The 18,489-nt window shown below is 34.6% G+C and overlaps 1 protein-coding gene and 1 pseudogene across 1 annotated transcript; both read right to left on the bottom strand.

The window, feature by feature from the left end:
• Window positions 1-3,909: 3,909 nt before the first annotated feature.
• On the bottom strand, window positions 3,910-6,959 carry LOC133092955 (POU domain, class 5, transcription factor 1-like; annotated as a pseudogene).
• A 2,113-nt stretch (window positions 6,960-9,072) lies between these two features.
• Window positions 9,073-9,996, bottom strand: LOC133093250 (olfactory receptor 5AC1-like). The gene has a single exon (XM_061193007.1). It carries the CDS (start codon window positions 9,991-9,993, stop codon window positions 9,073-9,075), a length of 921 nt encoding a protein of 306 aa, XP_061048990.1. The 5' UTR covers window positions 9,994-9,996.
• Window positions 9,997-18,489: the final 8,493 nt, after the last annotated feature.

Genomic DNA, 18,489 nt, shown 5'->3' with positions numbered 1-18,489 from the left:
TTTCAGACATAAAACTGTTCAAGATATTTCTTTGCTGTCCTTTAAACATTATAGCCTCTGTAATAATGTTCCTCTTTCTCTTCTGATGTTTGCATTTTCTGTCATTTAGTAATTTAAGTTTTTTCTCTTTTTTTTTCTTGGCCAGTTTGGCTAGAAGCTTATCAATTTTATTGATCTTTTCAAATAACCAGCTTTTCATTTTATTTATTTTCTCTATTACTTTTGTTTCAATTTAATTGATTTCTGCACTTACATTTATTATTTATTTCTGCTTGCTTTGGGTTTAATTTGCTCTTCTTTTATAGTATGTTAATGTGGAAGCTTAAAACATTGATTCAGTCCTTTCTTCTTTTCTAATGTACGTATCTAACACTATAGATTTCTCTTTAAACATTCTCTTAGCTATACTCCACATATTTAAATATTTGTATTTTCATTATCATTGAATTTAAAATATATTCTTATTTTCCTTGTGACTATTCCTTTGATCCATGGATATTTAGAAAGATGGTTTTTAATTGCCAAATACATGGAGATTTTAGAGATATCTTTCTCTTATTGATATCTAATTTAATTATGTTATGGGTTTATAGCTTGTATTAATTCAATTATTTTATTCTAATTTTTTAATCTTTAATATTTAAAGCCCATTATTGAAGTTGAAATGGAAAAATTATCAAAGTATGTTTTGCTATTATATTCAAAGACTTGGTATCTATACAAAATACCTTAAATTTTTTTTTGTTTTCTTTTTTTTTTCCTTTTTTAAAAGTTGAGGTATAGTTGATATACAGTTTTATGTTTCAGGTGTATAACCTAGTGATTCACAATTTTTAAAGCTTATACTCCATTTATAGTTATTACAGACTATTGGCTAATATTCCCTGTGCTGTACAATATATCATTGTACCTTATTTATTTTATTCATAGTAGTTTGTACCTCTTAATCCTCTACCCCTATATTGTCCCTCCCCCCTTCCCTCTCCCCATCAGTAACCACCAGTTTGTTCTCTATCTCTGGGAGGCTGTTTCTGTTTTGTTAAATTGACTAGTTTGGTTTTTTTTTTAGAATCCAAATATAAGTCATATCATACAGTATTTGTCTTTCTCTGCCTGACTTATTTCACTTAGCATAATGCCCTCCAAGTCCATGCATATTTGTACAAATGGCAAAGTTTTATTCTTTCTTATGGTTGAGTAGTATTCCATTGTATATATAAACTGTATCTTCTTTGTTGATGGACACTTGGGTTGCTTCCATATCTTGGCAATTGTAAATAATGTTGCTATAAACCTTGGGGTGCATACACCTTTTCAAATTAATGTTTTCACTTTCTTCAGATATATACCCAGAAGTGAAATTCCTGGATTGCACGGTAGTTCTATTTTGAGGAACCTCCATATTGTGTTCCACAGTGGTTGCACCAATTTACATTCCCACCAACAGTGTATGAGGGTTCTCTTTTCTCCACATCCTTGCCAACATTTGTTATATGTGTTCTTTTTGATGACAGCCATACTGGCAAGTATGAGGTGATATTTTATTGTGGTTTTGATTTGCACTTCTCTGATGATTAATGACATTGAACATCTTTTCATGTGCCTGTTAGCCATCTGTATGTCTTCTTTGGAAAACTGTCTATTCAGGCTGTGGGCTCAGAGGGTCTTAAGGCAGCCTGTCTGCTGATGGGTGGGGCTGTGTCCCTGCCCATTTAATTGCTTGGCCTGAGATGTCCCAGTACTAGTGCCTATGGGCTGGTGGGCATGGGTGGGGCTGGGTTCTGAGGTTCATAAGCTAGAAGGAGGATTCCTAAATGGTGAATGCCAACACCAGTGTCCACATGGTAGAACAAGCTCTCCAAAATGGCTTCTGCCAGTGTCTATGTCCCCAGGATGAGCTGAAGTTGCCTTCTGCCTCTCCAGGAGATTCTCCAGATCAGTAGGTGGGTCTGACCCAGACTCCTTTCAAATTACTGCTTCTGCCCTGGGTCCCAGTACATGTGAGATTTTGTGGTGTCCTTTAAAAGTTGAGTCTCTATTTCCCACAGCCCTCTGGAACTCCTAAAATAAGCCCCACTGACCTTCAAAGCCAAACTTTCTGGGGTCTCATCTTTCTAGGACGAACCCCTGGCCGAGGGAGCCTGATGTAGGGCTCAGACCCCTTACTCCTTTGGGAAAACCTCTGCAATTGTAATTATTCTCCCATTTGTGGGTCCAAGGGTATGAGAATTGACTATATCACGACTCTGTCCCTCCTACCCATCTTGTTGTCATTCCTTCTTTATATCTTTAGCTGTAGAAGATCTTTCAGGTAGGTTCCAGTCTTTTTTGTTGATGGTTGTTCATGTAAATAGTTGTAAATTTGGTGTGCCCGTAAGAAGAGGTGAGCTCAGGGTCTTTCTACTCCATGATCTTGGCCCTCCCCTAATTCAATTATTTTAAATATTACACAGAATAGAGTTTATTTTGGTGAATGTTCAGTGCGCACATAAAAAAATAATGTGTATTCTACTGTTGTTTGATATAGTATTCTATAACTATCAGGTTGGTTGATAATGTTCTTTAGGTCTTCTCTACTTTCACTGATTTTCTCTCTACTTGTTCTATCAATTATTGAAAGAGGAGTATTGAAGTCTTAATCTGTAATTGTCTCTTTCTTCTTTGTCTCTTTCTCCTTCCCATTCTATCAGTTTTTGCTTCAAGTATTTTAAAGCTCCATTGTTCAGTGCTTACAGACTTAGTATTATTTTGTCTTTTTGATAAATTGAATCCTTTATCATTTTGCAATGTCCCTCTTTATCTCTGGTAATATTCCTATTTTGTTTGCTAGCCACTCCAGCTTTCTTCTGATTAGTGTTGGCATAGTATGTCTGTTTTTCATACTTTTATTTCTAATTTATCTGTGTCTTTGTACTTGATGTGTGTTTCTTCTCAACAGTATATAGTTATAGTATGTGGTTAGATCTTGCTTTTGAATCCAATCTGACAATCTGTCTTTTATTTGGTATATTATACCATTTATATTCAATGAATTATTGATGTGATTGGATTAAAATCTATCATTTTACTGGATATTTTTCTATCCATTCCATTGTTCTTTGTTCTTCTTTACTCTTTTCCTGCCTGCTTTTGGAGTATAGAAACTTTTTTATGATTCCATTTTATATCTACATTTGGCTTATTATTTATATATTGTCTATCTTTTGGTGATTCTCTTAGTGTATGAAATATATTATTTTAATTAATTACATCTACCTTCAAATAATATCATACCACTACATTTATAGGGCAATAATCTAACAAATTGTAATTTCTCCCTCCAATCTTTTCTGCTATATTATCATATATTTTACTTTTATCTGTAAAGGCACGATATATTGCTACTATTTTGGCATTCAGTTACCTCTTAGATTAATTCATAAGAAGAAAGAAAGATCCTTTTTATATGAACCTTAATTTTTAACTATTTTCAGAGATGTTTGTTTGTGTAGCACCAAGTTTCTCTTTGATATCATATTCCTTCTTCCTGAAGAACTTTCTTTCATAATTTTTTTTTCCTCTAGGACTTTGGGTAATGATTTTTTTTTTTTGGTTCTTGTCTTAAAAGTTTTTATTTTACACTTTTTTTCCCACTGTGTCCCAGGCTTCTTTATTTAAAAACAAAGTGATGACTGACATTGTGTTTAAAATCAAGAACATCAATGAATTTTACCTTCCTTCCGACTATTTCCCTCAAAACTCCCTGCCCCCGTTCTTCATATTCCCAATTAATTGAATGTTTCCTATTTATTAAATGAAAAACCTAACTCCAAAAGCCCTGGCACAAATCCCAGCGTCCTATTTCCCCAGTTTCTCCCGCTTTCCTCATCCCCCACTCCTGCCCCCACCCCTCAGAGAAAAGCAGGCACCTCAGTTTGAATGCATGAGAAAGCCCAGAGTGGTGAGCTGGACAAAAGGGAACACTTCACCCTCAAAGGTCAAAGGGACCAAGGAGTACAGGATAGTGAAGTGAGAGCCCCCATAGTCTAGGCTACTGAAATGGGCCCTGGTGCCAGAGAAAAGCACACTGGTGCCCCCATGAAAGGAAACTCAGCAGCCTCAAAATACTCTCATTGGGAATAGTTCCTGCTTGATTGACTGCCCTTCTGGTACCAGGTACAGAGCCACACTAAGACTATGTGCTTGTTGATGCCAAGCTACTTAATTCTCAATGCTTATCTGCTCTCCCTTTCGAGCCTGCTGCAGGAGGGACTCCTCTTTGCCTTTCCTCTGAAGATTCTCCTTGTTGTCATCTTCCTCCACCTATTTCTGCAACAGGGGGCACAGCTTACACACATTACTGACACTGAGCTGCAGAGTCTCAAAACAGCAGTTGCTCCTTTGGCTAAATACCTTCCCACAGGGTGATCCTCTTCTGCTTTGGAGCTCCTGTAAAGTTCTGATGTCCTGAGACCCTTCCAGGTTTTGCTGCAACTTCACCTTGTCCTGCTTCATGCCACCAGGAAGACAGCACAAGGCTTGGGGGAGGCCCATTCAGAGTTGCTCTCAATCCTGGCCCCAGACTAGACTTCAGGCTGAGAAGTTTCCAGCAGCCTTGAGGATCCAGCCCTATTCCAACCTAAAGGACCCACTACACCATCCCTCTGCAGAACTCACATAGCACTGAGTACCCCAAAAGCTTCAGCTACTCTCCAACCCCTGCCCAATTCCTGGACCATATTGGAGGAGGCACAGAAAAGGGGTGTTGGAAGCCCAGTCAGGTGAGAAGGTCAACCCAGCCCAGCTCCAACCCTCCTGACCCATCACCTATACCTACCCCTACATGTGTGGAAGTAAAAAGGCAAAATTCAAAAGCAAGTAGGTATCCTGAAATGGGGAAGAAAGTCCCCCAAGCTGGGGACCTGGACCACATTAATTTTGGGAAGTTATTTTTTGTTAGGTAAAATTCTGAGTTGGCAGGTCTCTTTCCCCCACAGTTTGAAATATGTCAGTCAACTACTCAGTTATCTTCTGGCTGTGTGCTTTTTCCTCCCCTCTCACTACCTTCAAACTTTTCTCTATCTTTGGTTTTTAACCACTTCAATATAACGTGTCCAGGTGTTTTTGTGTTTTTATTTTCTTATGATTTGGTTTCTGTCTGTTTTGTTTATTCTGCCTCAGGTTCTATGTTTCTTGCTTCTTTGGTTTGATGACTTTCATTATCTTTGAAAAATTCTTGACCATTATGTTTTCCAAATATTCCTTCTGCCCAACTCTCATTCTTTTCCTCTAAGTTTCCAGTTACACATAAGTTAGATAACTTGATAGTCCTTCACAGTACTTGAATATTCTGGGTTTTTTTTTTTTTACTCTTTTCTTTCTTTGTGTTTAATTTTGATATCTATTGACCTATATTCAACATCACTGTTGTTTCCTCTACTGTGTCTAATTTACTGATGAGCTCACCAAAGGCATCCTTTATGTTTGTTCTCATGTTTTTAAAAAATTATTTCTACCATTCTCACTTGACTTTTAAAAAACACTTTCTATCTGTCTAGCTCTAAATTCTCTCTAAATCTGATCATGCATGGAAACTTTAACATATTAATCATGATCATTTTAAATTTCCTGACTGATAATCCCAACTTCTGAGTCATATCTGACACTGGTTCTTTTGATTGTTTTGCCTTTTGACATTGGGTTGTTTCTTTCTTGGTTTTTTTTGTTGTTGTTGTTTGTTTGTCTCACAAGTTTTATCTGAAGTCTGGTCTTCATGTGTAGGACAATAAAAATGGAAGTAAATCGTACTTAAAGGACAAATGAAATATCCGGAATTATAAAAACTTAAAATTCTTTTTATTAGCTGAAGTGTATATTTCAGATACCAAGTTAAAATGGACATTGACTATAAACTTTGGTAGAATGTATTGTATATGTATGTGGTGGGGGTCAGACTCTTAAAGGTATGAGGTAAAAGGAAGAACCACTTTAAGATTCTGCTTAGATCTGAATAACATCTGGATAGATGGGGCATATCCAAGGTAGTGAGAGGACCCCCAACCATTGAGATTTCTGTAAAGTAATAATCGCTTCATATGAAATAGTATAGTACATGTATGCCTGGTGTCTATATAAAACATTCAATTCTACCTTAGGGGAAAAGGGGTAGGTATCTTAGTTTGTGTTCTGCCACAGACTGAGACATTGTTTGAGTGCAGTAATTTATTTGTGAATAGTTGATGAGTGAGAAAGTGATGAAGTGAGACAGGAAAGGGAATGCAGCCAATAAAGGGTAATTTACCAAACAAGTTACAACTGTGGGCAATCAAGCTTAATCATTTTTGGAAACACCATGAGCCAGTATAGAGCATGAACGTCAAATTTATATCAGCCAAAGGGCAAAGGATCTGAGGTATTTATTCACCAACTCCTGCCAATCATTGGTTGATAAATTTTCTGGGGGAGAGTCTATGAACAGTAGTCATTTCCCAGTTCCTCCAATCTGCCTTAAATTCCTCTGGCCATCAGAGAAACCCCTCAGATGAAGATGTATAGTTAGAAAAGACATGGGCAGGCACCAACAGTATCTGTGACAGGGAATATATAGGAATCAATGGACAGTGTGATCTGTGACTCACATTGAATGAGTCATTCAACACTAGCTATTATAGTGAGTCAGACTATCTCTCAAGCAACCCATTCTCAAAAACATTAAATTTAGGTTTGTCCACATATAACAAAAGAAATGATGAAAATTGCTCTTACAGGATTAGAAAAGTGGAAAACAGTGTTTCAAAGTGAGTCATGGCATACAATTTATACTATGTAACACTTAACATTAGGGCCTTTTAATTGGAATAAAGTTTCCTCTGATAGTTGCCAAAATTCCCCTAAAATAGTGATGGAATGTTATTTAATTTGTTTTGTAGTCTTTAAATATCTAGGCAAATACTCTTCCCAGTCACATCATCATCATCCATTGCGTCATTGCTTATGGTGTCTAATACACAGGGCAGCCAGCAATACAATATTGTGTTGTGAATAGTGCCCCTGAGTTAAGCAGTGCACACAGTTTGCATGGCCATTCAAAATTCCTCTGTACACACTTTGTTATAACACTATTCATGGAAAACATTTTTCTCTCAGTAGTTTATAAATGTTGTTCCATTGTCTCTGTACTTTCAGTGCAACAAATGGGAAGTCAAATATTACTGTACTTATCTTTACTTTGTTAGTAACCCAGTCTCTCTATCTAGAAGTTTATAGATCTTCTCTTTACCCTGAAATCTGGGACTGTTTGCCAGGAGCATAGTCTTCTTGTGGTTGTTATAGTATCAGTGCTATCCATTGCAGATTATTTAGCTTAGGAATCCAAGATTTCCTTTGTTTCTAGGAAATGGCTTGATGAGCTATATTTTAGAATGAGTGAGCCTAACTTGCCAATTCTAGAATCACCAGTTTAGAGGGTGTAAATACACAATAGACTCCCTCCAGTGGTCAGTTCTCCCCAAAAATACTCTCAAAAAATAAATTCTTCTATATATGAGATTTTTCTGATGAGTTTGAATATTATATGGGTTTACAGCACTTGTGCTTTGAAATAACAGTGTCCTTTTTCACAAATCTAAACCCTTTCTCCCTATCTGGTTGAAGAGAGGACAGGACACCTTGTAGAAGCATGGATGGATTAGATACTTTGATCTCTATCAGCACCAAAGATGCCCCTATTAAGTTCTTCCACTTATACAACAAGGAACATTTTCTCCCAGAACTGATTTGATTTGTAGAATTTTTTAATTCATTTGGCTTCAATGTGTTCATTCCTCTTGTCATTGCCTGTTTAGATGGCCGATTACATTTATATAATCATTTTAAGTTCACGTACTCTCTGTGCCCTGAAGATAGTCTAAGACAGGGCAGTGGAGCTGCATTTCTGGCTTCAGTTCTCAACCTTGCATCCTCCTACCTTGCATACCTGTTGTGTCTATACATCAGGTTTTCTGTATATGTAATTCTTCCTCTTAATTCTTCCTCACTGATCAGCAATATCAGGTCGTCACCTAAGGATTTTGCAACAGCAGTAGGTAGCCAATGATGATATAAATTCAAACAAATTTTACATTTTCTACCTTAGAGTTCCTTTAAATTTAGGAGATGGCCAACAGAGAAAGTCACTACACAATGAAAGAACAATAAATATTACATTGTAAGTTTTTACAATCACTTCAGAAATGAGAACCATTCCATACTGGCACTTACCCAAATTAAGAAGTGTTGCATCATGTAATTGCAGAATTAAATTATTTTTACTTAAATGGTAAACATGCAAGAGATTATAAGAAGTATGAAAATTATGTAAATTTATGTTTCTGCCTTATTAAACATGTAAAGATTAATACAGTAGACTGCTAATATCTGAGGAAATATATTCTGAAATCTTTTAATATCTGCAAAGTCTTGAATACCACTATTATAATTTTTCTGATAAAATGTACTATGTACTTGCATATATTTGAGCCATGTTCAGTAGTTCACTTTTTATTTTATCCCAGCTTCCATTATTCTCCAGTAAAATCCACCAGTCTCTTATATTCTGTGCTTTTTAAACATTTTCTTTATTACAAAGAAATTTTCCTCTTCAGGGACAATCTCCTCCAAGAAGTCACTTCATCTGAGTCTCTGAACAGTTGAGAAGCAGCAAGAATTTTGATATGCAAGCTCTAGACAATTATCTTCACTCATTCACACCAAACTCAAACAAAGAAACATACAAATGTCTGCCACAGCAAAATTACAAACTACTATATCACTTTAGAAGGAATTTACAGAGTCAAACATTGAAAATTCTAAATCCTTTGTTTTAACAAGGATGTTCTATTTTTCATTAAAAATTCAGTTTTCTGTGGTATGAAGACCTCCTGCCATTGAAACAAATATCCATTGAAGCTGACTTTCATCAGACAGCACTCAGAAACTACCCTAGACATGCCTTCTCTTAAAATTATAAAGCCAAGGCTAATTTGCATAACTACAGACCCCTTGTATTTTGCAAAGTTTGAAAAGAACAAGTTTGAATTTTGCCTTAAGAACTGTTTACTTATTCATTATTCTCCTCAAGGCACCTATAACCTCTTTGTTCCTCAGACTATAAATAAAAGGATTTAGCAGAGGAATTATGATTGTATAAAATAAAGAATATAGTTTATCCTGATTTTCAGCTGGTTCAGACCCAGGATGCACATACATGAAGAAGAGCGTGCCATAGAACAAGGAAACAGAGAGCAGGTGGGCACTGCACGTGGAGAAGGCTTTGCTCCTGCCCTTTTCACACTTCATTTTCCGGATGGTGAAGAAGACATAGCAGTAAGAGATAATGATACTCATAAAAGTGAAAGACTGTATAAAGACTGAAAATATAAAAACCAGGAGCATATTAACTCTAGGATCAGTACAGGAAATCTTAAATAGTTGTAAAATTTCACAGTAGAAATAATCTATTACATTGGACTTGCAGAAAGTTAATCTAAATAACAAACCCACATGCATCAGAGGATGAAGAAACCCGATAATATAAGAGACACCTAATAATTGAGTGCAGAAGATATTGGAAATCACCACTGGATAAAGCAAGGGGTTGCATATGGCCACATAGCGGTCATAGGCCATCACCACCAGGAGGAAACATTCTGTGTTTGCACTGGAAGCAAAAATATAAAATTGGGAGATGCACTCAAACAGGGATATCATATGATTCATAGATAAGAAATTCATTAGCATTTTGGGAGTCACAGAGGATGAAGAACAAGCATCTGCAAAGGCTAAACTGCCCAGAAATAAGTACATGGGTGTGTGAAGATGGGGGTCCTTCCAGATGAGAAAAATCAGTCCAAGGTTGCCCACCATCGTGGTGAGATAGATCACCAAGAACACCAGGAACAGGGGAACCTGCAGCCTTGGAAGATCTGTAAGTCCAGTGAGAATGAACTCAGTCACCAGTGTCTTGTTTGCCACCATTATATTCACTCAGTCTATCACTGCAGTAAACGGGTAGGTGAAGAACACAGTAATGAAAGACCATGAAAATAATCACATTTTATTTGAAAAAAATACATCTTCCTTGTTTATGTATCCCCTTTAATCAGGACATTTACCTTTTATCCTTGAGTAAATATTCTTTACAAAAAATAAGTATTTGGGAAACTGGTCCCATAAACAAGGGGGGAAAAATATACATATATATATATACATATAGTAATGATTTCATGACTTGTATAAAAGAAGTGAGCTTATTTTGTAATTTGGAAAGATTGATTGTAATTTAATAATCATCTTCTAATATAAAAATCTTTAAAAATAGGTATAGAATCTAGCTATTTAAATATGCTAAAGAATAGTTATCAAAACTAATAGCACACATTCTAAATAATACAGCATCTCCCTTCAAATTAAGAACAGATATAGAATATGATATGGCATGGAAGTAGGAAAGTATAATAGTAAAACAAAACAAAGACTCCAAAGCAGATTCAAGTATATATTGGAATTTAATATATTACATGGGTGATTTTTCAATTGAGAAAAGTGATGATTTATTCAATCAGTAGTATGACTATATTTGCCTATCTATCAGGAAAAAAGTAAGAATGACTCCCTTTCTTATGCCTGTTTTAAATCTGCTGCCAGATAAAGGACTTAAAAGTTAAAAAATAACAAAACAAAAATAAACAATTAAACGCTCTAAGAAAAGTCATAAAATAAATATAATTTAAATATATTACAAAAATTTTTGACTAATGTAAGAAACCCATAAATTATAAAGAAATATATAGGTATATTTAATCTACTACTTCATGAAAATCAAGTATATATCAAATCTATAATAAGGTAAAAGATTAATAAAATTTTGGAAGAAATATGTATAATAAATTAAGAGAAAATATCAGTACCTATCACATACAAAAAATATTACAAATTGATAAGAAAAGTCAAATAATTCAATAGAAAAATGAAAATGGAATTGAGTGGGCGAGTCACAGAAAAATATGTCAACATATATTCAAAAAATGTAGGAAAAGTTGCTCTCCTTCCTCAATACTCAAGATGTGCAAATAAAATAGCAGTAAGACATCACTTTTCACTCCTCAGATTAGCAAAATTTATTGCTTAATGAAATTTGGAAATGGCCACTCTCACATTTACTGGTGAGAATATAAATTAAGCTTTTTAAAGACAATTTGGTTTCTTAAAAATAAAATATACATACTCATCAACCCAGCAATCCATGTCTGCAACCCATTCTATAGCAATAGCATATCATTTCACAGGAAGAAAAGTCTACTGCAGCATTGTTCATGGTGGCAAAAGACTGGAAATAATATGAAAACCAATCAGGATGAAGCAATGGTTGAACAAATCCTGGTGTAATTATATTAATCAATATTATGGCAGTCATTTCAAAATGAGTTATTGACCCACCAGTTGACTGAAGGAAAATTTCACAATTAATAAGGAAGTAAGAAGAGTAAGATACAGAGAACTATATATGAGAGGATCACATTAAACAGACAAAGTCTTAAAATTCTCACTCTCTGTATATCTTCGAACACATGCACACATATATATTTGTATATAACCATCTGAACATAAAGACTGTGTGAATAGATAGACTCCAGGTTGTTAATATTTATGATCTTCGTGTAGGTGAGAAAATAAAGGAGGGGAGGAGAGAGATAAACATTCCCTCCCAAAAAGTGTTTGTGATAAAAACACAATATATGTTATCATCCTATTTATACAATTATATATATGAATATATGTACAAAGATATTTTTACTGATAGTCATAAGCCTGTTAATAGTGAAGATGAGAAAAAGAGAAACAATAAAAATGTTATTATTGTATTTAGTAGGTAGCAATAAAAATTTTAATTAAAAAATAGGAATTCATTACAAGTAACATTTTTTGTAAAAGCATATCTTCAGTTTAGTAATTTTTTTGATTATGTGGATATGCTTTTGAATATTTTCAGTGATATCTGACTTCAACCATTAAGAGTGATTTCTTTCTCTCTCTTTTTTTGGAATACTCAAAAGGTATTTTGTAAATGAATAAAGTTAGGTATACAAGTACAGTAAGTTTTTTGTTTGTCTTTATAACTAAGTACATTTCTTTTTGGATATATTGATAAATGTTTTATAATTTTTGTCAATGATGCAAATGAAATATTTGATGTAATCTTTTAATAATTTGAATTTCTTCTGTGACATGTAAATTTTGCCTAAAAGTAAATCCAAAAGAAGAGATCCTAAGATATTTGGAGGTGAACATAGAGATTCTTAGATTACCTAGAAGGGGAAAATCCACCTATAATTTAGTGTGTAAATTCAGCTATTTCTCAAAATAAAATGAATAACACAATTTTATACATGCACTTTTTGTTGATTAAAATACATACAAAAATTTACCTATTTTCCAAAATTGTATTAGTTTAACCTTAAAATAAGTCTTAGTTTTTATTTTCCATCTTCACTGAGATTAGAACAAGAAAAAAATTAGCTTTAAGAATATATCTTTTATTTTAAAAAAATAAAATTAAATAAAAAGGAATATATCTTTTAAAGTATATACCTGCAAGGAAACCTGGAAACACAATACCAGTAGCAAGAAGATTGACTGATATGTCTCTGCTGAAAACTGGCCTTATGGACAGTGAGTACAGATCATTTAGTTTCCAAAGTGGACATTTTGTCCTGACTAAACCTACTTAGCTTTCTTGCCAACTCTCAACCTATAATAGATATTTCCAGATTTCATAATTAGGTCAAGAGGTATTAAGAATTTTGGATCTTTCACCCTAAGATATAGATGATAGCTAGCTAGCTAGCTAGCTAGATAGATAGACTGATATCCTCATCCATTGGGAATTAGTGATTTTATCTCATCCATGAATAACTCAAAGAAGTTTGAGCAGCACAGTTTAGTTGTCCATACCCTGACAAGAAAATTTTCTATAGATTATGAAATAATCTCTGAAACTTTTGAGTCATTATCATTTTCCCATTTGTTTTACTCTTCTATTATTCCAAGTTTACTGTTAAAAAAAAATCTTATTATGCTTTTTTCCTTAACAGTAAAACATCTAGTATTTATGACAGGCATATGAAATTGTCCTGAAGATAAACAGAAAATCCCATAGGATTGCCAGGATTTTTAATGCTTACCTGGATATTTCATTATCAGATAGGCAAATTGAAAAACTATAAATAATTAAAATTAGACAGATCCCGGTGTCCTCACTCAGTTTCTGTAAGTCTTGGGGAGAATGAGAAAATGGTTGTTTTCTTGAAGGAAAGATGATGATTTTTCATAGAAAGTAATGAAAAAAATGTATATTTCCCTCTACAATATTCTACATTAAGGCCAGAGTAATCTTTACCAATTGCCAAACTGATTAGGCCAGCACTGTTTTCACATGTATGGCTGCATCTCTTCTTACAACCCTTAAAGGAAGAAAAGCGGAAGGTGTAGAATGAAGCAGTGTTGTGCAAAGCTTTTCCTTGGAAGCCTCAGTTGCAGGGACATCTTTATTTGTACTCTTTCAAATCTATTCATGAAAAAGTAAAAAGAATCTTGGAATTCCCTCAATGAAAGTTACCAATGGATTCCCTGTAGGATGAAGGCAAAGTCATTCTACTGGGCATTATGAACCAATCAGCGAGCAAATCACCCCAGACATACCCAAGTGTAACAATTAGAAACACACTTTGTGTCATTAGAGTTTACTGTGCAGGCAACTTGAAAAACTGCCTCTGAGTAGTTTTTAGGACATATTAATTTCCTCTAACTTGTCACTATTGATGTTGCCAATTCCAATGACCTGATAATTTCTTCAAACATCTTAAAGACCCATCAACCTCAACATGTCCAAATCCAAATTTAGAGTCTTTTCAAACCTATCACTAAACATGGACCTCATCCAGCCCTCCCATTCTCAAATAATGGCATTATCACCTACCCATTTTTAAAGAAACAAACCTGAGAGTAATCTCTCAAATCCATGTCAAAATCATTATCAAATCCACAGCTTGTATCTCTTCAATGTCTGTTGAAACCATCCACTTCTCTCCAAGTTCAGGAAAACTTGATCTCCTACCTGGAATACTGACATAACCTTTTAATATTCTATGTGTATTTTCTAACATTTTATCCTATACCAATTCCCTACATTTGGGCCAACATCATTTTTATAAAAAGACAAACTGCTGAGATCACCACTGTTCTCACACCCATGGCTACAGCTCCACCTTAACCCTTAAATAACTTCCAATGGCTCTTAAAAGAAAAATCAAAATCCTTAGCCCATATATCCCTTTCCTCATCCAAAAACATATCCAATACTCTTCTATACAAAGTTTTTGTTCATTGTAGTTCATAGATTTTTTAGGTGAATGATTCTGACATTTCTTTGATAATAAAATCAATCTAGGAGTTGAAGTTAAAAATCGTAATTTCATTTGTGACTTCTGTATGTGGTATTGCTGAGAAACAAAATTCAGAGTCTATCCCTTTATTTTTCTAATCTTATCATAAGAATGAAAAGAGTTCTCCTCGAAAGGTACCTAAATATCTCTGGATACCCATTAGACTTCTGCCTGACATGCTGCCCCTGTGACGGGAGGAACACACATTCTTTGATTGAGTCTGACAGAGCTCATGAACCCAGGTAGAACTCTGAAAGGGTCAACCATTGGCACTATGTTGTCTTCAATAATGTAAGCAGGCCATGGAAGTTTTCAAGTCTGAAAATGACAAAGAATTATGAACTTATCCTTTTATTTGCTGGGAGTTTTTAAATTACTGATACAATTTCATTACTGGTAATTGGTCTGTTCATATTCTGTGTTTCTTCCTGGTTCAGTCTTGGGAGATTGAACCTTTCTAAGAGTTTGTCCATTTCTTCTAGGTTGTCCATTTTATTGTCATATAGTTATCCATAGTAGTCTCTTATGATCCTTCGTATTTCTGTGGTGTCCGTTGTAACTTCTTTTTTTTTTTTTTAACCTTTCTCAGGTTTGTAACTTCTTTTTCAAATCTGATTTTATTGATTTGTGCCCTGTCCCTTTTTTTCTTGATGAGTCTGGCTAAAGGTTTTTCAATTTTGTTTATCTTTTCAAAGAACCAGGTTTTAGTTTCATTGATCTTTTTTAAATTATTTTTTTAGTCTCTATTTCTTTCATTTCTGCTCTGAACTTTATGATTTCTTTCCTTCTTTTAACATTGGGTTTTGTTTGTTCTTCTTTCTCTAGTTCCTTTAGGTGTATGGTTATATTGTTAATTTGAGATTTTTCTTGTTTTCTGAGATAAGCTTGTATCGCTCTCAACTTCCCTCTAGAACTGCTTTTGCTGTGTCCCATAGGTTTTGGATCATTATGTTTTCATTTTTTTTTTTTGTCTCTAGGTATTTTTTAATCTTCTTTGGTTTCTTCATTGATACATTGCTTGTTTAATATTATATTGTTTAGCCTCCACGTGTTTCTGGTTTTTGCAGTTTTTAGTCTTGTTATTGATTTCTAGTCTCATAGCATTGTGGTCTGAAAAGTGGCTTGGTCTAATTTCAATTTTCTTAAATTTACCAAGGCTTGTTTTGTGGCCTAGCATGTGATCTATCCTGGAGAGTGTTCCATGTGCTCTTGAAAAGAACGTATATTCTGCTGCTTTGGGATGGAATGATCTCTCTCCTCTCTCTCTCTTTACATGTATATATATATATATATCAATTAAGTCCATCAGGTCTAATGTGTCATTTAACGCCAGTGTGCCCTTATTGATTTTTTTGTCTAGATGATCTGTCCATTGATATAAGTGGGATATTAAAGTCCTCTACTATTATTGTGTTACTCTCTATTTCTCCTTTCATGTATGTTAATATTTGCTTTATATATTTAGGTGCTCCTTTGTTAGATGCATATATATTTATGATTGTTATATCTTCTTGGATTGATCCCTTGATCATTATATAGTGTCCTTCTTTGTTCTTGTAACAGTCTTTATTTTAAAATCTATTTTTTCTGATATAAGTATTGATACTCTGGCTTTCTTTTGATTTCCGTTTGCATAGGATACCTTTTTCTATCCTCTTACTTTCAGTCTCTGTTTGTCTCTAGATCAGAAGTGAGTTCTCTTGTAGGCAGCATGTATATGGGTCTTGTTTTTATATCCATTAAGCCACTCTGTGTCTTTGGTTGGAATATTTAGTCCATTTACATTTAAGGTAATTATCAATATGTATGTTCTTATTGCAATTTTGTTCCTTGTTTTGGGGTGTTTGTTTTTTAGGCCTTTTTTTCCCCCTTTCTTTTTCTCTTGTTCCCTTCTATTATTATTTAATGACTATCTTTAGTAGCACGTTTGGATTCCTTTTTCTTTTTTGTGTGCATAGCTATTGTAGATTTTTGTTTTTTGGTTACCATGAGGTTTTTATATAGCAGTTTCTCTCTCTATATATATACACATATATATGATTATATATAATATATGTATGATATTAAATATAATCATATATATATGATTATTTTAAGTTGCTGATCTCTTAATTTCAAATGCATTTTTTAAACCCTACATTTGTATTCTTCTCCCCTTATGATTACTATTTTTGATATCATATTTTATATCTAATTGTTTTGTGTATCCCTTAACTGCTTATTGTGAATATAGATAATTTTACTATTTTTATCTTTTAACCTCCCTACTACCTTTGTATGTGGATAATTTCCTACCTTTACTGTATGTTTGCCTTTACTGGTGAGCTTTTCATTTGGTAATTTTCTTGTTTCTAGTTGTGGCCTTTTCTTTTTCACCTAGAGAAGTTTCTTTTTTTTTTTTTTTTTTTTTTTGTGTGTGCTAGCTTCTGCTTTACAACAAAGTGAATCAGTTACACATATACATATGTTGCCATATCTCTTCCCTCTTGCATCTCCCTCCCTCCCACCCTCCCTATCCCACCCCTCTAGGTGGTCACAAAGCACCGAGCTGATCTCCCTGTGCTATGCGGCTGCTTCCCACTAGCTATCTATTTCACATTTGGTAGTGTATATATGTCCATGACACTCTCTCACCCTGTCACATCTCACCCCTCCCCCTCCCCATATCCTCAAGTCCATTCTCTAGTAGGTCTGTGTCTTTATTCCCATCTTGCCACTAGGTTCTTCATGACCTCTTTTTTTTTTTTTTTCCTTAGATTCCATATATATGTGTTAGCATACTGTATTTGTTTTTCTCTTTCTGACTTACTTCACTCTGTATGACAGACTCTAACTCCATCCACCTCATTACAAACACCTCCATTTCATTTCTTTTTATGGCTGAGTAATATTCCATTGTATATATGTGCCACATCTTCTTTATCCATTCATCCGATGATGGACACCTAGGTTGCTTCCATGTCCTGGCTATTGTAAACAGAGCTGCAATGAATATTTTGGTACATGACTCTTTCTGAATTATGGTTTTCTCAGGGTATATGCCCAGTAGTGGGATTGCTGGGTCATATGGTAGTTCTATTTTTAGTTTTTTAAGGAACCTCCATACTGTTCTCCATAGTGGCTGTATCAATTTACATTCCCACCAACAGTGCAAGAGTGTTCCCTTTTCTCCACACCCTCTCCAGCATTTATTGTTTCTAGATTTTTTGATGATGGCCATTCTGACCGGTGTGAGATGATACCTCATTGTAGTTTTGAATTGCATTTCTCTAATGATTAATGATGTTGAGCATTCTTTCATGTGTCTGTTGGCAATCTGTATCTCTTCTTTGGAGAAATGTCTATTTAGGTCTTCTGCCCATTTTTGGATTGGGTTGTTTGTTTTTTTGTTATTGAGCTGCATGAGCTGCTTGTAAATCTTGGAGATTAATCCTTTGTCCGTTGCTTCATTTGCAAATATTTTCTCCCATTCTGAGGGTTGTCTTTTGGTCTTGTTTATGGTTTCCTTTGCTGTGCAAAAGCTTTTAAGTTTCATTAGGTCCCATTTGTTTATTTGTGTTTTTATTTCCATTTCTCTAGGACCTGGGTCAAAAAGGATCTTGCTGTGACTTATGTCATACAGTGTTCTGCCTATGTTTTCCTCTAAGAGTTTGATAGTGTCTGGCCTTACACTTAGGTCTTTAATCCATTTTGAGTTTATTTTTGTGTATGGTGTTAGGGAGTGTTCTAATTTCATACTTTTACATGTACCTGTCCAATTTTCCCAGCACCACTTATTGAAGAGGCTGTCTTTTCTCCACTGTATATGCTTGCCTCCTTTATCAAAGATAAGGTGACCATATGTGCGTGGGCTTATCTCTGGGCTTTCTATCCTGTTCCATTGATCTATATTTCTGTTTTTGTGCCAGTACCAAACTGTCTTGATTACTGTAGCTTTGTAATATAGTCTGAAGTCAGGGAGCCTGATTCCTCCAGCTCCATTTTTCGTTCTCAAGATTGCTTTGGCTATTCGGGGTCTTTTGTGTTTCCA

This window comes from Eubalaena glacialis, chromosome 6, assembly GCF_028564815.1.
Source record: "Eubalaena glacialis isolate mEubGla1 chromosome 6, mEubGla1.1.hap2.+ XY, whole genome shotgun sequence".
NCBI lineage: Eukaryota > Metazoa > Chordata > Mammalia > Artiodactyla > Balaenidae > Eubalaena > Eubalaena glacialis.
This window is presented reverse-complemented; position numbering and strand designations above follow the sequence as displayed.